Genomic DNA, 24,212 nt, shown 5'->3' with positions numbered 1-24,212 from the left:
CAGCCTGCAACGGTTTGCTATCGGGGTAGTTTATAATGTCACTTACATGAAAATTACCTATAGATTCGGTATCCAGGCTCGAGAGTTGATGTTTATCCTGACTACCGGACTGCCCCTGACTTTTAGGCCTCGAAGCGTATGCCCCTGTGTCGCTACAGATCCATGGCGTAGGAACGGAAAATAAGCCGCAGGGGAGAGCCAGTCACAGGCAAGCCCCAGAAAATGCCCCCCTGCTGAAGTTTGGGAGGTGTTGATTGGGTGGTTTTAACCTCCTCCCCTCTTCCCCAAGGATAATAATCTATAGCACTAGTAATAACATAATAGAGTAATATGGGATATGCAAGAAAAACAGTCGTCACATGTAAATGCATATGGCTGCTGGAATCAGGCAACCCCCGATCGTCCATCCAGTATGGTGGGAGTGGTACAAAGTATTTACTGAGAAAAGCCATGTGCAAAAGCGCCGTGGGCCATGCTGTATTGCAGGCTGCGTGAACCGCCTGGCTTGTTAGAAGCGGCCAATGAATACCATAATATTCCAATCGGTGATTCTTGAATAGAGGGTCCCTCGAATATAATGGTTATCTCATTGGTTTGGTAGCGCTGGATGTGACAGTAACAAAGTCTATAGATTATTCCTAGGAATGGCGAGATGCTTGTGTGATGGCTTCTGTATTCACTTGGCGGTGGCATTTGCGCTGATGTATATCTCAGAGCTCCGTGTTGTTAATGACGGTGTAGACAAGAGGCAAGCTTCTCTGATTGTAGTACGCAGGGAGCAAACCATCCCGTATGCAGGCGTGCCTAAGCATCTTTATCAGGCCCGTGGAAACATGGCAATAAAGCGGTACTCTGTATGGTTAGAAACCTGATGGAGACCGAGCCGCCCAGTTTTCCTATGGTTGATGTACTGGGTGTAGACGGCAACTTTTGTTCCTATTCAGCGTAGGAGTCGAGTGAAGCCACACATCCATCTTCAGCTGTTTACTCCAGCTGGGCACCGTCATCAATGGGCAAACCATGTTGGAACACGATTTCTCAAAATTAGGAAATTGAATCTGAACTTCGGCTTCCTTTTGGGCTCCTCTAACTACACCGGATTGACTATTTGGTCTCGCTCTTCTTGGTAACTTCAGCTACTTCGAGGTTGTCTAGTCAAGATGGATTTCACTCATGTGACATGTTCGGAGAGGCCATGTTTACCCCAAAGCAGCTGCAACCCCGTTGGGAGAGATGATGGAACACAGTCTGAGCTGATGAGCTTCGCGAATTCCTCGATGGTGCCGTTATCTGGGGGGAGAGGGGGGGTGTAATCTTCGATGGTCTGCCTATCTTGTCCGAGAATTCACCATGCAGCGTCAACAAATCGATGAAGTAACGATCATACGTCGATTCTGACCTGATGCCCCAAGGCCAGAACGATATGGTCCAAGTTGAATACCCTCTATTATACTACAACCGGTGCCGTAAGCCGTTCAAGCGTCCCTCCGAAACTTCCCACCGATGTGAGAACTAGAGAGGTTTCGTGAAGGCGTCTTGCGAAGCTGAGAATTCCTTACAGTGATGTCGATCAGAATGCAGGTGTGCAACCGGAGGCGTGTTACCTGGGTCAGTGGTAGTCCCAACTCTTCCGCAGTGTGCGCGGCTGCGCCCATACAGATCGCCGAAACTTGTACGAGCCCAACACGCACCGTCTCGTGAAACAAGGAGGTAATCCTGTCGGCCGGCGCTATACTTTCGCTTGTGGTATTGCAACTCACGGGCGTTTGGACCATCGTAACTCCTCCATGAGATTGTCGTCAAGGTTGAAGTTGACCTTCCACGGGTGAGACAGATATCCCAGCGCCATCCGATGATGCAACCCAACAATAACATAGCTGCGAGCGTCGTTTTTCGTGGGTGTGTCGTCGAAACAAGTGCATATTGATGGTAGATAACTCATCTGAGATCACTACATCGCGGAAGGTCAACGGGATCGATAGGTGTTTTCGAGGACCAATCACCCTCGTCAACTGGCTTGCCGCGCACTGCCGGGGCTGCTCCCGTGCTGAACACATTGGCAATCTTCGCGATCCAATAGGCAATGAACCTCAACCACTTTCTCTTCACGCAATAGCCCCAGCAGCAGCAAGCCTGGCGCCGTGATCCGAAAAGTCTTCCTATTCCTGCCACCCAGCCACAAGGAGGCTCAACAAAAGGCGATCCTGAATCTCTTGCGACCGCCCGCCCGCCTTCAAGGTCACGGTGACTTTGTTGGGCCAGCTTTGCGCCATGGCCATGCAGCCTTGTTCGCGCGGCACGGTGCAGGCGTTTTTCCCGAACATAGTCAATACCGCGACTGTGTCGCCCGTCGTCGACCCGCGTTTCCTGTCGCATCCCGGTCGCCGTCGATGTTCGCGTGTTGGCCCTGCAGACCACCGTCTAGCAAGGTCGGCGGGGTCGACCCTCGCTGAAGGTATATGGTATGCACAATCTTGGAGTGGTGAACGCAGGCGCGATGGTGATGATGACCTGAACTCACATCTAGGCTGCCATCTACGCGGCCGCTGAGAAGGTGAACCTGATGCGGATTCCGATACTGGGAATGGAGGATAACCCCGATACCTCTGCGAATAACTGCTATTGCCTGATAACCACAGGCTGCCAATGTGATGCGAATCGGGGGCATAGCAAATCGTAACAACTCACCGCCGCCTACTGGGCCAGGCCATGACTGGGCGAAGGATAGGGAATGATGGCCGAGCACCTTGGTCAACAGGCACGACATGAGATAAACACCATAAACTTGTTTCGGATAGAGGTATGCCGGACAAATTCAAATATACAGACCTGTGTAACCAATAAAGGAAGCTTCCTACAGTTGGGCTTCGACGTCCCTTTCCTGGGAAACATGCCGTGGTTGAATAATGTAGTATGTGTTTATGCTTCCCAGCTACCGCAGCGCCGGTCAAGCGGCAACCCAGAACCATCATCTATGGCCAAATACGTGTCAAACGTACCCGGTCTTCTGGACACGTTAAGCAGGAAGCTGACGACTTGAAACGAAAGCCGATTATTGAAAAAGAAAGGAGATCAGCCGGATAGAGGGGACTTCGCAAAGCGAAGGCGGATGACCGAGTCCAATGATGTCCCGTACGTGGAAAGAATCAATATCAGCAAGGCTGCATTAGTCGACGGCGTTCCACAACCGAGCCGGCAGATGCCACATATCAAATGCGATGTCCATGAACCGCTTACGTACGTGAAACGGCCGACGATATCCAAGCAAATCTTCTCCATAACGATGCGCGAAGCACCAGATCATGATGAAAAAAAGAAAGGTTTAGGCATCAAAAATTCCACTGAATACGACCCCGAAGGATAGTATAGGAAGAACGAGTGCCCCGCTGTGCAATGGAGACTGCTCAACCTGGCCCAGGGAATACTTGATCTCCCCGAGCCCCAGCAAGGTAAGTATGAAGAAGAAAAAGGGAAAGAAGGTTGAAAGGGCTGGGGGGAAGGGTAGAATTTATAGCTATCCAGAAGCCCAGCTGAGAGCTGGCTGATTGTGGGTTTCGGCCTCAGCAATCTTGATTCTCATTGGATTCACTCTGAGGCCCACTTCAACCCTGCAGCTCTGAGAGCTTGCTTTTCTATTGGCCAGATTTTCTCAGCCCCTGTCTTTAGAGACTCATATATAAGTCCAAGTCAGATTATGACTGGTCAGATCTTTGAAGTGCCTAAGCCTAAGGCGGGAGGCATCTCCGGTAGTGTGCTAATGGATCTGGGTAAAGACCAGCCAAGGACCCGTAGCTAAATTTGGTGTCAGTGAGTAGAAAATCAAACACGCCTTTAAATGTACATTGTTCCTCGCTACTGCGCCACGAGAATAAAGTAATGAAACCAATTGCATTAAAGCATTACCGGGTTTTTGTGCGCCTGTGTGGATACGCCGCTACGATACAACTGAAACAACTGAGGAAATAGATTCTACGGGTTTGCATGGGGAAAAGCTGCTGTCGCCTTCTGGACGACGCATAGCTGCATCGCGAGGGGGAGTTGGCAGAGCCGTAGGCAGACATACGCCCGTATGAACCTCAGCGAATAAGCAACCAGAGACAACTCGCGGCATTTCTTGTGACCAGACCTTGAAACAACTATGTTAGGCCGGCGCACCTTAATGGCACGCATGCTGGGTCTGTATGGGCCATACTATGTCGCGTCTCGGTGTCTTCGGGAATGGGGAGTATTGAACTGCCTTACGAGGAGCGAATCCTCACTCACATGCCATCCAGCATGGGCACCTCTTGTACTGCCCTCACCCACTCATGGGATCATCACATCCCTAAGAAATCGAAAAGCGCATTCCATGCGATATCGCTTCTCTTATCTCTCATAGGGAGTAATGATGCATGACTACAATATGTTTTGAGTTCCCATACTAAACATTATCTTGAGTCAAGGGCTCACTTGACATACCACCTCGAAATGTTCAACTGGGAAAGGACTTGTCTCGTGCCATGTGTTTTATGCTCGCCTGCTTGTTGGCACTTATTACTACCCCCAAGGACTCGCAGCTGTGTGTACCTTGGGCACGTAGGACTGTAGGAGCGCTGTTTGACAGCCCTAACAATTCTTGATGTTGGTTAGACTTTGATCAAACTCACGTTACCCTTGTGGCCTTTTGGCATTTGCGGTGTTTTCTCATCAATTGTACCTGCAGCCTGTTCGTTGTGTAGAGTCGACAAAACCATGATATTCATCGTCACATCTGTTGATGATGGGCAAGTTCCCCAAACCCAAGAGCCAATGAACATGATCATTTGCAGCTGTAATAATTTCGAGACAGTCCTGCGACAACGTGGGGCGACCGAACGACGGCAACCTCTCAAATCTCAACACGAGACTGAAGGTTTTCGGCTAACGAGAAACCCTAACTAACAGCTTTAAGAGCAACGGGCGACCTGACTTCCCCTCAGAAGACTCCCGACCCCTGAGTCCTAGTCCTAACGGAACCAGGTCTCTGACACTGTGCTTTGCCTGCTTGTGACAGGATAAGCGGATCCCGAAGGCACACCGATAGGTGAGAATGGCAGCTGGCAGGCTGGCAGTGCGCGGCTTTGCTGGGTGGAAGGAGGGGGTTTCCTTGCCGTTGTCGACGGTTTCGTCATAACATAAAATGATCCGGGTAACTCCCAATATTAATATTGCTGCCCGCTCATAACTACATGTATGAAGCCGACGCACTCGAGAAAAAGATCCTCCAGCTGTTCCGCAATCGCCATTGCATCAACAGGGCGATCCTTATCAATTTCGCGGAGCGATTGTTACCGCCTCTAATTATTAGAGGAACGCTCTCCCTTTTTCATCGTTCGAGCATGACAACCTCTCAGGCTCCAGCTCTTCAGCAGAAAAAAACAAACAAAACAAAAACAAGCCCATTTGTGCGTGGGCAACACCATCATCATCTTCTATCACTATTCCTGCAAAGGCAAACCCACAGCTTGCATGGCCGAAGTTTGATTCTGCTGTCCTCAGGCTACTGCTGGTCAGGCATTCGAACGCCAGTCAATCAGGATTCCGCTCGCTCTGCAGGGGTGGGACCAGATGATCGACTCGAGAGTTCTTGCGCCCGTGGTGTGAAGCGGCCGACGTACACCAGACTCATTGCAGCCTAGCCGTCACCTGAAGGCTGGCTTGTGAGTGGCCACTACCTCCCATAATCCTGCATCCGCGCGATGCCGCGAGCGCCGCTACTACTACTACTCGTGGATGAATCGCCCGAGTTTTTTCTTATCCCAAACCCCTCGTTTCCTTCGTTGCTTGATCCTGGGCGGCTGCTTATGCCTAGTGGCTGGCTCGGAGGGTGGTACAGTACGACTACGAGCAGGCATACATCCTTTGCTTTGTACCCGGGGGCGCAAAAGTGTCACCTCCCAGCTGTCCCCCTCCAGCCCAGAGCAAACCTGCCAACCTGCTGTTGCCTGCTCGTCTTGTCACCCTTCCACCCTCTCCCTACCGCCATGCCATGTTGCATCGCAACTTGATGTAAATGGAGCAAGTTTGCCTGGCATCAACAACTTCTCACTAGAACCAGAGCAAGAACAAAAAAACACACGTCTACGTAGGTGAGTAAGAAGGTGAATTTTTGCTTTTGTTTTACGTTTTCTCCTTTTCCATTTGTTCTACATTCCCAAGTCGCCATCACAGACTTGTCTTTCTTTTCAGTACACGGCAAGCCCCCTCATTGGTATTTTTGCTCTCTTCCTTGGTCCAAACCAAGAGAGAGAAGCAGGAGGCGAGTTGTGCCTGGGGGACGGGAAATGGGACTGTGCATCCAAACAGGCGGCGCGAGCCACGCTAGCAGCCACTGGCAGTTGCCTTCTGAGTGTTGAGATGCCCTGCTCGCTTTCCCGCCTTCCGACTGGTAGGTATTTTCACTTTTCTTACAGCACGCTGCTCGCTCTCTCGATGGCACCAGGCCTAATTGGGATGCGTTCACAACAAGTACGGTTGCACCTCTTGTTTCCTTTGCTGTCCCTGAGGTCTTTCCCTCTCCTCAGTGTTCCAGTCCCGGTCCCAGGCCCAGTCCCAGTCTCAAGGTCCCAGTCCGTCCTGACCTGGGACAGCCAGCCAGCAGTCAGTCACAACCAAGTTAGGTGTGTTGGATCTACTTGGCGGGATGCCCAGGCTTATTTACCTTGCGTTACCTGCCTGTACATTATTACCTACAGGGACACCCGAGGACCTAGGTAGGTTAACGGCATGCCCACGCTGTTAGACGCTGCTGAACGCTGGGTGCTGCTGTTGCAGTGGGTGGTGCTGGTGCTGGCACACCTGCACACCTACTGGTGCTTTCCCTCTCCCTCCCTCTCTCTTCTCGCACTCTGGTGCGCCTGTCTTGTCTCTCCCTCTCCCTCTCTCTCTCTCTCTCTCTCTCTCGGCTGGCTCCTGCTAGGCCCAGTCAGTCCAATTCCAGTCTCCGCTTCCCAATCCCAATCTCTCGCTTCCCTCTCAGCAACGCAAGCCTTTTCCTTGCCCACCTTCAATCCTCTCATGCCCCCCCAGTCCCCATCTGTACTCACCTACGCCTTCTCGTCAATCCCTACTATTCCCCCAAACACACATATTTCTCTTTATTATCTTTCCAGGACAGACTCGACGCGCCGCTGCCCCTTAACGGCTTTTCCCCTTCGAATTGAAACTCTTACATGCATTCATCTCTTCCCGGATCCACACTCGAAGTCTATTCCTCGAAAGGCGCGCAACCTTTTCCTCTCGCCCGTTCCACGTCTCAACCGAATCAGCCTTCACTTGCAACCATCCGCGATCGAATTCCAATTCTCGGGTCGACCATCGCCACGACATTCGCGCTCGACTTCTGCTGGCGAAATCGTGTTCAGGCGACCCTGCTCTATTGTCGGGTCTGCTTTATTTCGCCAGAACTCTCCGGCGCCACGACGTGTCCTTTGTCTGTAGGATAGCGGCCTTTTCGATCTCGAATCCACCGTGAGGGCATTGTCAACCTCGACCCCGAGCGGATGAGAGGGAACCACAGCTTGCTACGAGAGACTGGCAAGTTTAGCGCGCGACTGTAGCCGACTTCATCATTCAAGTTTGGTTTACATTGCATTCTGTGCCTTCGTCGCGCCACTACACGACGGGCTTCGTCATGACAATCCGACTCCTCCAATAGGCTCCCCTCCCTCCAACAACCTCGATACCCTCGCGACACCTCCGCCTCGCGAGGTGTCCTGTTAGATTATGACAGAAAAGCTCCATCTACTACAAACCCACTTTGTGGCTCCTAGTCAGACCACCCTCCTCAGTCCCAAGTCAACGCCAGCCTTGTTACACCATGTCCCCAGCAAGGCCGAGACCGTCGAGGAAGAACCGTACACGATCAAGTGTATCTGCGGTTTTGCTGACGATGACGGGAACACGATATACTGCGAAACATGCGATACCTGGCAGCACATCGAATGTTTCTACCCACACAATATCGAGGACGCGTACGCAGAGGACTTTGCCCATTCCTGTGCCGATTGCAAACCTCGGCCGCTTAACCCCCATCACGCCCATGAGCGTCAGAGGCAACGGCGTACCAAGGTCAACACTGAGGAAGTTCCCGAAAGGAAACCCAAGCGACCCCCGTCCAAGACCCACAAGAAGAGATCGAAGCCGACCGATCTTCAACTGAATGGCCATAGCGGTTCGGATTCCACTATCAAGCAACCCCACGAATCACATCACAAGAAGTCCAAGAGCACGCATCGGCTAAATCATTCGATCAGCTCACAGCCTGCGAAGCGTAGTCCTTCCGAAAGCCAGAAGAATGTTAATCCTCATGGGCATCCCCCGAGTCCTGCCACCACACCACCGGACCTTCCAACCGATTTCGAAATCCATGAATACTCCAGTGGGTTCCTCTCCTTGTACAACGACGACCGCGACATGCAAATTGTGCAAACAAACTCATTCGCCAGTTTACCCATTTCGAATACTCTGTCGCTCTGGACACGCGATCACGACAAATTACGGCACGAAACCGGCTGCGAATATGACGAAGTCTTTCAGAATCTTCCCGGCAACATAGATGCCGTCAAAATGACACCTGTCGTAGAGCAGAAGAAGCACATAGTGGCACCTGACACGGTGTTGCATTGGCGTTATCTCTCGACACCCCATGCTATTAATAAGGACATTCCCTTGATCGAGCTCAATGGTCAGATCGGTATACAGAAAGAATACTGTGAGGATCCGGGGAACCGGTGGGCGGAACTGAGCTCGCCGCTTCCATTCGTCTTCTTTCACCCGGATCTCCCCCTCTACATTGACACTCGCAAAGAAGGTTCACTTGCCCGTTATGTGCGGAGGAGTTGCAAGCCCAACGCTGTGTTAGATACGTATTTGTCGGGGGCTCCGAATATCATTTCTGGTTGGTCAGCGACCGCAACATTGCCCCGAATGAACAGATAACCATACCTTGGGACTTCCGGCTGCCCAAACCCGATAGCGTTCGCATGTTGAGACTTCTTGGACTCCGCAATGAAGAAGCACATCACCAACCAGAGTTTGATCCCAATCAAATGGAATATTACCAGCACATTGCGTCGTGGCTTTACCAAATTCTTTCGGAATATGGGGGCTGTGCGTGCGACCTTGGTCCCGAATGCGCGTTTGCTCGATTTCACCGCACTTTCATAAGCAGGTCACACTCGCGGTCAGTTTCCGGGAACAAAAAAAAGCCACGCAAGCCTAAGACGCACGCTGTCTCCCCCAACAGCGCCGGAAACCCTGCAAACAGCCGCGCCCCTAGTGAGGGACATTTGGACGACGGAGGCGATAATGACTCAGGATCTTCCCGCAGCAAACCTCCAAGTCGGGACATGACTCCCGCACGACAAGGCTCTTTTGACACTTTAGGTATACTCACGGAGCCTACTGATAGGGACAAACGGAAAGTCGCTATGGTAGAAGATTCTTTTCGGCGGATGGAGCAACAGCAGCCCGCTCGGAAGAAAAAGCGCACATCAGATGGCAACACCTCTTCCGGAACGACCAAAGCCAGATCTAGCAAATCACACAGCCAGGGCCCCAATGGCACCAGCGAGCGTCGGTACGTTGATGCTGGCACCAACCGCAGTATGTCAGGTTCTCCGTCGAGTTCTGTTTCGCCGCACACGACAAGCCGTGGGAGGCCACAGTCATCGACGCATCATTGGCCTTCTCAATCGGGTCGTTCATCTGAAGGCCCCCAGCCCGAGTACCGGGATGCTTCGGTACAAACGGACCACGTGGATGGAGAATGGTTCAGCCCGCAACGCGAAGTTCCTAAGCCGAAGAAGCGAATCGTGTCTTTATCCAAGCGCTTGCTTGAAAGTCGCCACCGTCTCCGTGCGGACGGCGAGGAGTGCCGAGGAAGTCTAGCGGCGTCACCTACTTCTGTTACGTCGGCAATGGTGAAAATGGACCTCGAATCTCCCTCGTTGAAGCAAACCGCACGATTCCCTTCTCCCGAAGCCGTGAAAGAGGCCAGCTTGCCAGTCGCGCCACATCACGCTGAAGTCGCCATCACCGACATAGCCATGGTTGACGCACCGCCAGTTTCCCCTACGGACAGAAGGCCATCCCTGGTCACCACAGCGTCAAGTACAAGTCCTGTATCCAATACCAAATCACCCGATTTGCGAGTCCAAATGCCACCACCTTCGATGTTCCAAGCATCCAACGTGTCAGCCTCTCCCAACACTCCCACGTCGACGGCTGGGGTCATTGTACAGTCACCTTTCCCAAGCAGTATGCCAAATCCTTTCGGTCAAGCATCACTCAACGGCACCACCGCGCAACCAAGCCCGGTGAAGAAGAAACTCAGCTTGAGCGATTATACAAAGAGTCGAATGAACAAAGCGGCGGTGGCGGCAGCAGCAGCGAAACCGACCGAGATATCGCTTAAGCCACCCACAGTGCCGGAGGGATCAAAATCCCCTTCAAGCGCCGATGTGGCCATGCTGGATTGCCCCGCTGCGGACAAATCAGCAGAGGCGTAACGATAACGTGGCGCAATATTGCGTTGGAGCCAATAATTCGGAGGTTCTATGTAATATATAGAGATGGTTGTCAGATGTGCCAGCCAGAGTTTCAAGTTGAACCGAGGCGTGTTCAATAGCATATGGGTCCAAGCCGCGGATTTACTCGTGATCCTATGACGGATTTGGACTGGTTGATGGCGTTTTATGATGTTCGTCTGTACGTTGCGCGGCGTTTGGGGGATTTTTATCGGTCACTATAACGGTCATGACCATGGGGTTGGTCGGTTCATGGGATCCTGTCAGAGGGTCATCAGGGTTTTTTTTTCAAAACAGTTTCTACGTGGAAATTCCTATCATTGGCGGACTTTTCCTTTTTCACGTTTTATAGTCACGACTGTGCTCGGCTCGGCATGACATCTCGGAGTTGACGTTGCAGGTAGCTGAAGTACGAGCGACGAAAAGCCTGATTTCTTATCTTGTTCCACATCCCCTTTTCCTAATTGGAAGGACGAATGATGAGAGTACATGGAAAGAAAGGTCAAACGAAAGAAGTATTTTTTTCTCTTCAAACATGCCCAGGCAAAGACAAACCTTGTACGATTATGTTGAAGGTGAAGAAGGAAAGGGCATGGAGGGGGTGAAAACAGCCACCCTTTGTTTTCATTTTCTCATGCAATCAGACGAGGGTGGAAAGAAGTGTGAAAGAGTGGGAGAGAGATCGTCGCTCAAGATTAGCCAGCCAGCTATTAGCTTTTAAAGTACCAACCCAGTTTGCATCTCCCAATGCCGGCCTTTTGGAGGCAGGCAATGAGAAGATGCAATAAAGAAAGAATATCAAGTTCATAATGATGTTTGCAATTCTTGTTGATTATTTACTCCTGAGTTCTGAGTGAGCTTTGTTGTGGCCTGCATCTCGAAGTTTGTGAACAACTCCTCCTGGATAGGGGAAATCACCAAGTCAGCCAAGTCACCCAGGTGGAGTATTATTTTGGTCCATGATCTTTTTATATGCATTTGTATTTCAAGGGAGGCTCGGTTCTTGTAGCTATCTCCCACGTCCAAATGTACCATTAGCAACTACCAACATGTTTGCGCCTTAATAGCAACATATCCGTTGAAGTCAGTTGCAAAAGGATATGTAGATTCTCTCAAGGCACCACCTGGCCTCGAGGGAAGGGGTATCTTTATGGCTTCTTCTGGGCCTCTGGGTGGTTCTATGTACAACAAAGGCCCAAAGCAATCACTAGCAGCAGTATGTTGGCTGCCCAAATGTTTCATCCAGGCGCTTCCAGGCGCTTCGTAACGGGGGCAAGCGAGACTTCAAGATACGGCGCGTCCCTACACAGCGCTTCCGAGGTCCCAGTTATCCGCCCTGAAAACCAGCAGGGCAAGCTTGTGCCGGACGAACAAGCCGAACAGGCCTACCGCGACTTGCATCGCAGTGATCTCCCAGGCAAGGCGGTCTTCTCGCAACGGGCCTCGCCACACCAGCCACAGGTTCAGAATGGTGAAGTTGCTCGTCTCGAGAATCCGGCCGGTGTCCTTGTCCTTGGTGACGCGCAACAGCTTCAGCGAGGCGAGCAGCTCCAAGACATCTTTGATGAGGGGTTTCGGCTGCTTATCTTCCCATTTCGTGACGCTCGGCTCTAGGAGCCCGGAGCGCGCATTGAAGTGCGGCAAGCGGTGACGCGGGCAAGGAATCAAGCCGAAGAGCTGGGGCACGCTGTAGAGGAAGTTGAAGATTTGCGGGATCAGTAGCAGTATCAAGGTCTTGGAGAAGTGGCCTAGAATGGAGACCATGACGAAGACCATGCCGGCAAAGTAGCAGTACGTGTCGCCCACAAACACGCGCGCAGGGTATTTGTTGTGCATCCAGAGCGCAAAGGACACGCCCAAGAAGGGCAGCAGGAAGTAGAGCGAGAACAGATGCGAATCGGTCGCGGGATGCGGATACGGGGTGATCAAGTAGAGTACGTCGTTAAAGGCCAAGAGGAGGGCGATGACGATAGACTGCGAAACCTCGATGCCATTGATACCGGCCAGGATATTGATACTATTCGGGCTGAAGATACAGAAGGCGGCCATGTAGGCATAGTAGAGGAATCCCAGGTCGAGCAATTCGCGGCCAACATAGGGCTGGAGGAATGTAGGTAGTACGATGGAGGTGACGCCGAAGTCGATGAAGTAAACGACGAGGAGGGGGATCGAGGCGAAGGCGGGAATGAAGAACTTGTGCCGCCAGCGGATGTCGAAGAGGTCGTCGCCAATACCGAGGATGGTGATAAATTGCAGAGAGATGATGGCTGCAAGATACGAAGCAAGCTGCGATAATGATAACAGATATGATTAGCGAGACGCAGGGGGTGTCGCGAGTGACAGTGACAGTGACAGTGACGTACCTTGGTATGGGGGAATTTGTGTAGCAGGCGACCCTTCTGGACATAGTCGAGGTTCATGACCACATCGCGGTTTCCACCACCACTAGTAGCGAGCACGATGTCCTTGTAGAACGGAAAGGGGATGAAGACGATGATGATGAGCAGGTAGACGACAGCACAGATGGCGCCCATGCACTCGGGGAGCATGTCCTTGTTGTTCAGCTTGGCCATGTCCCTGCCGCGCAGACCGGCTTTGATGAAGGTTGGGCCCAGCCAACGGATCATGGCATAGCTGGCAGCAAAGCCTAGGCCGCTAAGGGCCAGGGATGCGATCAGCGCGCCTGCTCCCTCGCCCGAGAATGTATTGGCCAAAATAGTTGCGCAGGCTAGCGACAGGGCGGCGAGGGCCAGGGACTCGGGTCGCGAAAGTTGGCTCGACATATTGGAGGTGGGCGAGACGATGCGACGAGGAGGACAATCGACGGGCGTCGGTCGGTTATGGACTGACTGGACGACACGGCACAGTATGGCCGAGGTCAGATGTGCTTCATGCCTTGGCGTGTTCAGTCGGCGCGTGTGAACATGCCTCTCCTCTGGCTGGGAATGGGGGTGTTGTGTTGGTGAAGGGGGTTACACTGAGCCAACCAACTTGGTATGCGTTCACATGTGTTGGATAAGCGATTGATTGTGTTGAACGCTTTTTTTTTTTTTTTTTTTGCGATGCGTGTCCTCAAAAGGCAGAACGCGCCTGCCGATTGTTGCAAGGATGCTGTCATGCTAAGCCTGGGATAGTGGACACTCCGAGATTTAGCGTCTGGTAGCGCCATCAGTGGGGATACTCAAGTTAGAGCTTAGCAGTAGCACTTGGCTAACCTAGTGGGTAGTGCTACATCAAGTACTTTAAGTAGGCAAGGAGGGATCGGTGACGATGATGAGGAGGGGCTGGCTATCCGCGGGGTTGCTAGCCTTTCCATCCGGATATGTACATACCTGGTAGTTGTGCCTACCTCGGATCTTGGGGTGCCGCCGGACTGGGTAGAAAAGCGAGATGGATGCACGGCCTGATTGCATAATTCCTTAGTGATCGCCAGTCTCGTGCCGTATCATCCCGCCTCCCGCCAGCCAATGGCATCATGCCTCTCCCAAGACCCCATACCCCCTTCACGCGATACTTCACCACCGTGCTGATTATTTCCGGCTTCGTTGGTCCCGCCTCTTCGTCGCCCCCCTACATATCGCCCAAAACCATAATGTAGTCCGTTAGCCATCATCCTGGCCTGCCTGCCAGTCCTTCGCGTCTTCGGCGTATAAATCCCAGCCCGTTCCTCGCTCCTCTCCATCCCCGGGTCACTTTTCGCTTGGAGAGCAAAGCTGGTCAATATGTTTGCTGTGTTCACTTGCTTTGCTTAGCGCCGAGCAGCAGCACCCCCGCCCGATCTGAAGCCCCTGAGACATTGTAGCTTAGGTATTCTTTGGGGCTGGGTGATTCAAGTCCGGCCACCACTTAACACTCCCATTGGATAATCCTATACTTGGTCAATCGCATCGCATGCAGTCGCAACGACAATATGGCTCGGAACCCCGATATCGAGAAAGCCAGGGAACAGTCCAGGGCATCAGGGACTGCCCATGGCTTTGGCATGTCCTCAGCGAATGAGTCGGCCTCGGTGGAAGACTCAAGTACCGACGAGAAGGCAGGAGAGAAGCGTATAGAGGGAGCTGGCCAGGAGGGCAGCGCTTCGATAGCATCGGGGCATCCGGACAGTGACCAGGTAAGGTCCCATTTCCATTCCCACTTCAAACACTGCCCGTCTTACGAAGAGTACGCAGTATGATGAAATAGCGCCGGTTGCTTCGCACGCAAGCCAGGCGAGCAGGCGAAGCAGGTTCTCACGAATCCTCAGCAAGAAGAGTAGCAAGAAGGACGAGCTGCCTCCGGCCTTGTTGCCCCTGACCGACCTCGACCGAGGCGTCATCGGGTGGGACGGCCAAGACGACCCCAAGCACCCGCAAAACTTCTCCCGGAGCCGGCAATACTGGGTCATCATCCTGCTCGCCCTCGTGACCTTCATGACGCCCCTGGCCTCCTCCATCCTCGCGCCGGGCATCGAGTACTACAGCGCCGAGTTCGGCAACCCGAGCACCACGCTGGGCGCCATGCCCGTGAGCATCTACCTGCTTGGGTACGCTATTGGACCGTTGTTCCTCTCGCCGCTGTCGGAGATCTATGGGCGCTTCATCGTCCTGTCGTGCTCCAACGTCTTCTTCTGCATCTGGTTCATTGGCACCGGTCTGGCGCCTAACCTGGCATCACTCATCATCTTCCGGCTCCTGAACGGCATTGGCGGAAGCGCCACGCTGACTCTCGGCGGCAGCGTCATCGCTGATGTCTTCCCGGTTGAAAGGCGAGGCTTTGCTATTTCGATTTGGACGATTGGTCCTACAATGGTAAGTCTTGAATCTTCTCTAACTTTGTTTACCTGTCATTGTATCAATCCTCGAGTATTCCACATAAGGAGGTGCCAAGCAGGGTGATGGTGTCTGGCCAGCCAGAAACACCGCCGCCAAACTAATCTCGCTGTGTCTAAATAAAGGGGCCATCATTCGGGCCTGTGATTGGCGCTTTCATCGCCAGTACGATCGGATGGAGATGGACGTCTTGGATCGTCATGATACCATCTACGGTGGCAACCGTATTGCTCATCATCTTGCTGCCCGAGACGAACAGCCGGGTCCTGATGCGGCGCAAGGTCACCGCCCTCCGCAAAGAACTTAACCGGCCCGATCTTGTGTCCTGCTACGAGACCGAACAGAGCCGCACGCTCTCCAAGTGGGCCGTCATCCGGCAGGGCCTCACGCGGCCCCTGAAGTTCCTCTTCCTCTGCCCCATGATTGCCATCCTCTCGCTGTACATCTCCTTCGTTTACGGCACCATCTACCTCATGTACAACACGGTGGCGCCCGTCTTCGAGGGCCAGTACGGCTGGAGCACCGGCGTGTCCGGCCTGCCCTTCCTGGCCATGGGCTTCGGGTACGGCATCGGGCTCGTCACCTTCTCGGTGTGGTCGGACCGCGTTGTCGTGAGCCGCACGAAGCGCAACGGCGGCGTCTACGAGCCCGAGATGCGCCTGCCCATCATGCTGTGGTACGCCCTCGCCACTCCGCTCACCTTCTTCTGGTACGGCTGGTCGGCCCGGTACAAGACGCACTGGATCGTGCCCATCCTCGGGCTCACGCCCCTCGGCGTCGGCATGTTCGGCATCTACATGGCCGCCCAGGCCTACATCATTGACGCCTACCCCGTCTACGCGGCGAGTGGCCTCGCGGCCTTCGCCGTGCTCCGCAGCCTCACGGCGGCCTTCCTGCCGCTCGCGGGTACCGACCTGTTCGATGACCTAGGCCTGGGCTGGGGCAATAGTGTGCTCGGGTTCATCTGTCTGGCCATGATACCCATCCCGGTCTTGATTGGGAGGTTTGGGACCAAGATTCGGAAAAAGTATCCTTTGAAGATGTAGACACGAATATCATAGACATTGCGTAGTTCCGTCCTGAAGAGGTTTTCGCTATTATATACAATTCAGCTCAACTCAAGACAAATGCCGCCTTAGCAGTTGCTCAGTCTCCAGCGCCACCTCTTGCCCCGTCGTTTGGCTGCCCATGAGATACAAGACGTTCCCCAAGACCCGGCTGTGCACGTTCCAGGGGTTTTGCGACGGGCCGTGGTTCGTAGCTCGGAGCGCATCGCGGAGCGCGACAGCGGCCGTGCTAGTGTATCCCGCGCCGCCCGGCGACTCGAGATGGATAGACAGGACGCTGCCAAGCGCCCAGACGCCGGCTACGGACGGACGACGCGACAGCCAGTCCACCGTCTGCGGCGACCAAATGGACCAACAGAAACGTTCGGCACGGTTGTCGTTGTCGTTGCCCGCCACGCCGTCTTGTTGTTTGGCATCGTCGTCATCCGTCCCACCAGCCCAGCCGCGTTGGAACGGAGCCCAGCGGCCGCTCGATTCCAGGTCTTGCATCTGACGCAGGGACTCCAGCGCCACCTGGCAGCCGACCGGGTGGGCCGTGTAGCTGTGCCCGTGCAGCAGGGCGTCCGTCTTGTCGTCGCTGGAAAAGGTCCGGAAGATGCTTTCCGAAGCCAGCGTGGTGCAGAGCGGCACGAGCCCGCCGGTGAGCAGCTTGGCGTGGACGGACACGTCGGCGTCGAGCCCCAGGAAGGAGGAGGCCGTGAACCGCCCCAGCCGGTACAGGCCGGTGAAGACCTCGTCGAAGATGACGGGGAGTCCCGTCCAGTCGGTTCCGTCGCCGCTTGGCTGCCCGACGAACTCTGGGCTGAACAGGTGTTGCGAGCGGCGAACCACATTCACCAGGGCTCGCTGGAAAAGGGGATCTCTGCGAACATTGTCAGTCATTAGGGATCAGGTGCCGATAAGAATGTGGTGATTAGTAGTAGTAGAAGAAGAAGAAGGGCTGCAGCCACTTACACGAGCACCATGCCGCCGGCGCCTAGGACTACAGGCTCCATCATGAGCGCCCCAAACTTCCTCCCCTTGTCGAGGTGATGCCGCAGAACCGTTTCCACGTGCGCTTCATAGAGCAGGTGCTCCCCTCTCCCCTCCCGCGCGCGAAAGTCGAACACGTCAGTCAGAGACTCGGCATATATCTCGCCCGCCTCGCCAAACTCGGCGGGGATATTGACCCTCCATTTACCCTCGCGGCAGATCACGCTGGGCGGTCTGAACCAGAGCCCCTTGCCCTCGTACCACTCGACCTTCTCGTTGTACGCGCTCGGGTCCGCGCAGTCCATGGCCCCGATCGTGTCGCCGTGGTACGCGCCCTCGAGCCCGACGATGCCGAGCTTCGAGTCCACGGCCCACCCGTACCGCGTCCGCGCCGCCCGCAGCGCCATCTTGAGCGCCGTCTCGACGCCCGTGCTCCCGTCGTCCGAGTAGAAGACGCGGCTGAGTCTGTGGGGGCCGCCGCCGCCGCCGCCGCCGCTGCCACGTCGCATGCCTTGGATCAGGGTCTCCGCCAGGGCCAGGGCCGGCTCGTGGATCGCTTCCGCAAACATTACGTGCCCGTAGCGGCCCGACGCATACGCGGCCGCGAGCGTGAGCGAGGAGTTGGCGTGGCCGAGGCCTTGGGTCCACCAGGACGCGGAGCCGTCAAAGGACGCCTGCAGGAGCGACTCCTTTTGAGATGATGGTGGCTTTTTCCGTAGGTCAGCCCCCTTGTGCTCTACTGGAGAACTAACCTCCTGGGGGACAAATGGGCGCAGCGTCTGGAAGAAATCGCCATGGGCACTGTCGATTGCGGTAATCTTGTCTGGCGACAGGAGCTTCTGCTGCGTGAATGGCCACCATATCCTCTGGTGACCCTCAGACGCTAAGGACTCGAGCCGGGCCACGCGGGCCGAGTGGCGCCCGTCTAGATGTCCCAGCAAGCCCCGAACCGCATCGGAACGGCTCGTCTCCTCGTAGTACCGCCGCATGCTCTCCGCGTCCTCCTTGCTCCCGTGGGACTCGCTCGGCGAGGGCGCAGGGACCGATACCACCAGCAGCCCGCGGTGCCTGTCGGCGAAGTAGGTCCGGAGGTAGTCGGCGTTGCGGTACCGATCGTCCTCGAACAGCAGGACGGCCTCGACGTCGTACCCGCGCAGCGTGAGGGCCTCGAACGCCGAGATGGTCGTGGAGATGCCGCCCAGCTTGGCGTCGCCGACTAGCAGGACCGGGCAGCGCAGCGGCCGGTAGAGCTCGGCTTGGGAGGTCCCGGAGGGCCCGGGCGAGTGCACGCCGCCGGCCGTCTCGATGAAGAACCAACCGTCGGGGGAGGTGCCGGATCCCGCCGCCTTGGCCAGATGAGAGTATATCGAGGACAAGAGATCCGCATCCCGGGGGACGGCCTTTGTTGCATGGTTGTTCTCTGTCAGCAATGCCATACGGGGAGAGGAGGCTCTCGAAGGGATCTTCTCACCTTGCCCACAGCCGCGGCATGTGGACTTATGGCCAAGTCATATTGATGCAATGTCGCACACGACACACCCCGTGTGTATTTTGTGATGTGGCTGCGGCATTTGTTACATTTTGGTTATCAATGGAACCCCCGACTCGCAATGGATATAATCCCGATTACTCCTGAACTACGTCAGCCTTGATCCATCCAGTGGTGACCTTGGTGCAACACCCACACTGTTCGTCAGCTTCGTGTCCTGGCCCTGTCGATACCGGCTTCAAATAGCCTGTCAGCTCGTCCCGGTAAAGCCTCCTTGCGGCCTTGCACAGCGCCGTGGTGAAGATTGTCTTTCCGACATCGGTGTTGGCGCCATATATCTGATATACCCGCAGATTCCGCCAGAGCAGAGATGCAGAACGAGCCATGGTCTATCGTCGCGGCGGCATGCCGTGCTGCGGTGTTGTTGTTGTTGTTGCGAAGACGATTGCAGCGCTCGAGGGGTTATGCAGGGCGCGCGGCTTTTAATTTCTGCAACGGGGTTAACGGATGGCGTTACATCTGAGTGAACCAAGTTTGGGCCTATAGTCCGCGGGGCTGCTGATCTACATCTGGCTGTCGTTACATAAGAGGCCGCTCTTGGGGCCCACAGCAATGAGCATGCAGGAAACCATGGATGCGCGTTCAAGGCCCGAGGAGCCTAGATTGTCTCGGCTACTCCCAAACCACCTCTGAATGGCCGGATGGGATGCAGCTGAAAGTGTTCGTTGCCCAATGGACCCCACTGATCTGCCGACCGGTGTGGGCATCTCCGTCGCGAAGCCCCATAAGGAAGGTTGACGATAACCGATATCCGGAGACAACAGCGCGACGGTCTGTCGAGGCATAAACCTGTTCGAGCAGTGGACGCATGTTACCATGTCACACATGCTGGCTGCCCTCGAATGAAAAGTAGAAAGACGAGGAAGATTTCGGAAGCCCATTGATATCCTGCAACGGCATGCAAAATGGGCCTGGAAGCGACGTTTGAGACGTTGCTAGCAAGACGCAAAGATGCCGGGAGACTGAGGCAGCTGACCCTCAACCCTCCTGGCGCGGTGGACTTTTCTTCCAACGACTATCTATCATTCGCCGAGGACGCCGGGATCCAGCGGACCGTGCTAGCCAGACTTGAGCGCCGTCTCACCGCCGCCACCGCCACCACCACCACTACGGCCAAGCCAGTAGCGGCAGCGGCAGCAGCAGCAGCAGCAGCAGCAGAGGCATCGACACCAAACCAGGACCGACGGCGCATACTCGGATCTGCGGGCTCGCGGCTCCTGGACGGGAACTCGGCGCTCGCCGAGGGCTTGGAGGACAAGATCGCCGCTTTCCACCGCGCGCCGGCGGCGCTCCTCTTCAACTCGGCCTACGACGCCAACGTGGGTCTGCTGAGCTGCGCGCCACAGGCCGGTGACGTGGTCCTCCTGGACGAGGCCATCCACGCCAGCGTTCACGACGGCTTGCGGTTGAGCCGCGCGACTCAGTGCATCCCGTTCTCCCACGCATCGGTAGTAGGAGGGGGAAGAGACGGCTTGGATGGGAGCAGCAGCAGCAGCAGTAGCAGCACGGCTCAAGATATTGGTGCCGCCTTGGCGGAGATCACGGCGGCGGGGTATCCGAATGCGGAGAGGATACGAGATGGTCGCTCCCACGTCTTCGTCTGCGTCGAGGGCGTGTACAGTATGGACGGAAGCGTGTTAAACATCGTGAATCTCGTCAATACGGTAAAGAAATACCTTCCGTGTGGAAACGGCTATATCATCATCGACGAGGCACACTCGACCGGGGTGCTGGGGCCCAGGGGTCGTGGGTTGGTTTGCCAACATGGCCTGGAGAAGGAGATATGGGCCCGAGTCCACGGGTTTGGCAAAGCCATGGGGTGCGCGGGAGGTAAGTAAGGAACTCAAAGCTCCGAAGAAAAAGCCAACGCCGGGAAAGAGCTCAAGTGGCTGACATACGACGGACCTAGGCGTGGTTCTCTGTTCCCCTACCACTAGGGCCTACCTGATCAACTATGCCCGGACCTTCATATACACAACCTCGATGGCGCTCACTTCTCTAATCTGCATCGACGCCGCTTACGACCACCTCGCCGGCGGAGGTGCTGACGAAGCCCACCGGCATCTGCGCCAGCTCACCGACTATGCGTACCAGCTTCTTCAAGACATCTGCAGCCACTATGCACAGTCCTCCTCCTCTAACCTGGTCCGAGTCAGCAGCGACGACCCTGATTCTTCTTCTTCGGGATCACCCATCATGCCCATTTTCACGACCAAACCCCGCAGCCTGGCGTCGTTCTGCCAGCGCAGGGGATATATGGTGCGGCCCATCGTGGCGCCCACCGTTCCGGCCGGAACTGAGCGAGTCCGCCTTTGTCTCCATGCCAAGAACACCTTCGAGCAGGTCCGAGGGCTTGGAGATGTTGTTGAGCAATGGATACGGGATCAGCAATCTGCTGCTGCTGCAACGGAGAGTCGAGGAGGAGTTGGACTTGCAAGATCTACTACCGGCGTCGCGCGACCGGGCAAACCACAGCTATAGTGATTGAAATACTAGCATTAAAGCCTCCTCCCCTCCCTCCCCTTTTCACCAGTGCACTATTATTACTCTCGAACCGTAGCAAGATTTGTGACCGTGATGCGGTAGTTACGATTGAGCGTGCTTGCCGAGGGCATTCAAGACTCACATAAAAACTGATCCACCAGGCAGTATCGATGTACGACTGATAGTCCAGTGTACGTAGGGGCAGCTGCGTGCCCGTGACGCCGGCGTCTTCGCTTACCAGCGTCTCGTAATCGTTGAACCCTTTCGAGATGGAAGCGATTATGGCCAGGGTTAACTCGGGGGTTCGATTTAAATCAGAACTACCTCCTGCTAGATCGATCAAATAAGGCCATGTGCACTCTTTCTTGGCGTTATCCTGGGGTAAACGCGGATGTAACTTTGAATGCAGCGTAGATCTGAGCTTTGATGGCAGATTTCGAAATTCAATTCAGCAGTCGAAAAATCTGGTATATTCTGCTGATGTGACTTAACGCCCTAGTCCGCGAATACTTTGGTGAAAATTACCCGACAAAGTCTCCAACAAACTTGATTCATTCGTTTCTTCCTCTCTCTTGTTCTCAGCCATCACTAAATGGATCAATATCCATGGTGTCAAGGCCTGGCAAAGCGGTCAATAAGTGCTTATCGAGAAGCTTCGAGTATATTTTGTTGCCCCCAGGTAGTCGATGGATGCGATGCCTCAAATACCGTATGTGCTCGACTGCGTCATGCCGATCAGAATCTACCGGGATACGGGCTACGACGTTAATCGCAGCTGAGGTGACATCGAAGAGTTTCTCGGTAAATCCGCCACCATGGACGGCGAGGCATTCCAGGTTAAGCCCCCTGATGCTCGCAACCACGTCCCGGGCTATATCCAGTGGGTACTGGTAAGTGTAATTGGCCGGCACTAGCTCAGTGCCTGGGAGATCTTCCGAAAGATGTCCTAGGCGGAGGCGAACTTGCCACAAGATGGCGCGCAGCCACAGTTGCGTGACCCCTAGGTTCGCGATTTGTGTATCTTGTAGTGACGAAAGGGGTGTTAGACTCAAAGCACCGCATATCTTGGCCTCGATATCGTCCAAGGCGCCGGGGGAGTGCGGGCTTGACAGATTCTCGCCGTTATATGTCGCTATGAACGACGTATCCAAGGGGCGAAACAGTGCAATCAGACATTCAAATCCAGCAAGAGCCTGCGGGTCGTGGGTCCCGAGAATAGCCGAGTCCACAGGAGGGGATGATGGGGTAATCTGCAGCGTGATAGGCCGCCGATATCTGATGGCATGAGAGCGCTCAGAGACGGCCAATACCCAGTATAGTCTCCCGGCGAGTGTCCGACAAGGCTCTTGGAACATGTCCAGGTCCAGTAGAAGAAATAGGGTGGTTGTCTCGCGAAGGAAGAAGAAAGCCTGGCTGTGATGAAGAAGAGCGGCATGGCATGCATAGATGAAGAAGGTGAATAGCACGTGCTCGAGAGTGGGATTTGAGCGTCTCGCCAAGTTGCGATGAGCAGCGAGAGCCTCCTCTAAAAGTGTCCATCCGTAGGCGCCATTGTTGTCAACACCCACCACATGGGAGAATTGCCGACTGCCGGGCTCTTCGACTTGAATGAAGACCATGGCGCACATACCAACCAGGACACAATAGGCCTCGACACCGGACTCGGATGAGTCAGTGATCCTTCTTCGGAGAGACTCGACGTAACCCAGGGAGAGGATGGGTATGGTCGGGCAGAGTCGAGCGAAAAAGCGCTCGATGGAATGGTCGACGACATAGCTAGGCAGCAAACTCCGGTGCCTCTGGAAGGACTCGCGTGGGAAACTGGTGAATGCTTGTGGTGATATGGGCAGGTCCAAAGACGAAATGATGGGCAGGCCGACGACAGGGGAGAGCAGGGGTGGACTGGTAGCGCAACTGTCGTCTGGGTCGGGAATATGGAGCTTGGCGGATTGGGCCTTGCCAGCCGCGGCAACACATTGGTCTCCCAAGCCGACCTTGATGCAGCGTTGGCAAGGTCGCGACTCGCTGCATCCCTTTTGCAGGCGTCGGCAACGCAGGCAGGCACGCGAGACCTGGGCTCGCTTCGCTCTCTTGGAAACGCGCTGCTTCATCTGTTGGGGTGGCGTCTGGCTGTCATCGTCGACAGCAGCCGTTGAGGATTCCGAGGTATATGATTGTGGATCCGGTGGTGAGTCTCCGTGCCCGCTCCCGCTCCCTCTTGTACAATCCGACATGTTGGAACCAGAGTGGGAAAACGGAGTTGGTTATGACATTTGTTTGGGCCAGGTGAGAGAGAGGAACGGAGGCATGATGGCAGCCCCGAAAAGCAATGCCTCTGCTATTTACTTACGCAGTTGCCGCAATGGCTCGAGAGCTCGGTGTGGTGTAGCCCAAGTAAGTAAGCAGTACGTGGTGGAATCGACGATGTTGCGTCCTGGGTAATCGAAATATGATGCACGCACGACGCTCGGGTTTGGGTGCTTTATTAGGCGAGCTTGGGTACTTATTTGCGGGGGTACTGGTGCAATTTCACGCTATAATGCATAAAAGGCTATTATAGTAACATGCCAGGTACTCAATTGACAGGAGCTTTTGATCTGGGGTAACATGGAGGGAGGGAGGGCGAGGCGAGGCAGGGACCGACCAGGTAGTCAAGCCAGGTAGTGAAAGTAAGGCCTACGGCTCTCGCTCGCACGCACACCACACGCAGCAAACAGAACCTGCTCCTTCGGCCCGAAAAGAAACTGGGGAGTGGGAAGGGTTGGGAAGGGGAAGGGGAAAA

General features: G+C 54.8%; 6 protein-coding genes across 6 annotated transcripts; 3 read left to right on the top strand and 3 right to left on the bottom strand.

The window, feature by feature from the left end:
- Positions 1–7,743: 7,743 nt before the first annotated feature.
- On the top strand, positions 7,744–10,529 carry PG986_005535 (PHD-finger domain-containing protein; the record flags this gene model as incomplete). The annotated part of the gene is made up of 2 exons (XM_066841757.1): positions 7,744–8,874; positions 8,955–10,529. The coding sequence occupies 2 exons, from the start codon at positions 7,744–7,746 to the stop codon at positions 10,527–10,529; spliced, it is 2,706 nt and encodes a 901-aa protein (XP_066701619.1).
- Positions 10,530–11,849: 1,320 nt separating this feature from the next.
- PG986_005534 (uncharacterized protein) lies at positions 11,850–13,330 on the bottom strand (the record flags this gene model as incomplete). Its single annotated transcript, XM_066841756.1, has 2 exons — positions 11,850–12,833; positions 12,911–13,330. The coding sequence occupies 2 exons, from the start codon at positions 13,328–13,330 to the stop codon at positions 11,850–11,852; spliced, it is 1,404 nt and encodes a 467-aa protein (XP_066701618.1).
- A 1,127-nt stretch (positions 13,331–14,457) lies between these two features.
- PG986_005533 (uncharacterized protein) lies at positions 14,458–16,404 on the top strand (the record flags this gene model as incomplete). The annotated part of the gene is made up of 3 exons (XM_066841755.1): positions 14,458–14,661; positions 14,759–15,337; positions 15,484–16,404. The coding sequence occupies 3 exons, from the start codon at positions 14,458–14,460 to the stop codon at positions 16,402–16,404; spliced, it is 1,704 nt and encodes a 567-aa protein (XP_066701617.1).
- A 72-nt stretch (positions 16,405–16,476) lies between these two features.
- On the bottom strand, positions 16,477–19,272 carry PG986_005532 (bifunctional dethiobiotin synthetase adenosylmethionine-8-amino-7-oxononanoate aminotransferase; the record flags this gene model as incomplete). The annotated part of the gene is made up of 3 exons (XM_066841754.1): positions 16,477–17,287; positions 17,380–18,893; positions 19,039–19,272. The coding sequence occupies 3 exons, from the start codon at positions 19,270–19,272 to the stop codon at positions 16,477–16,479; spliced, it is 2,559 nt and encodes an 852-aa protein (XP_066701616.1).
- Positions 19,273–19,851: 579 nt separating this feature from the next.
- PG986_005531 (PLP-dependent transferase) lies at positions 19,852–21,427 on the top strand (the record flags this gene model as incomplete). The annotated part of the gene is made up of 2 exons (XM_066841753.1): positions 19,852–20,776; positions 20,856–21,427. 2 exons carry the CDS (start codon positions 19,852–19,854, stop codon positions 21,425–21,427), a joined length of 1,497 nt encoding a protein of 498 aa, XP_066701615.1.
- A 581-nt stretch (positions 21,428–22,008) lies between these two features.
- On the bottom strand, positions 22,009–23,664 carry PG986_005530 (uncharacterized protein; the record flags this gene model as incomplete). Its single annotated transcript, XM_066841752.1, has 1 exon — positions 22,009–23,664. The coding sequence occupies one exon, from the start codon at positions 23,662–23,664 to the stop codon at positions 22,009–22,011; it is 1,656 nt and encodes a 551-aa protein (XP_066701614.1).
- Positions 23,665–24,212: the final 548 nt, after the last annotated feature.

This window comes from Apiospora aurea (assembly GCF_038362705.1).
Source record: "Apiospora aurea strain CBS 24483 chromosome Unknown utg000004l_segment0_segment0, whole genome shotgun sequence".
NCBI lineage: Eukaryota > Fungi > Ascomycota > Sordariomycetes > Amphisphaeriales > Apiosporaceae > Apiospora > Apiospora aurea.
The sequence above is the reverse complement of the archived record's forward strand: the minus strand, read 5'-3'. Positions and strand labels throughout refer to the sequence as shown.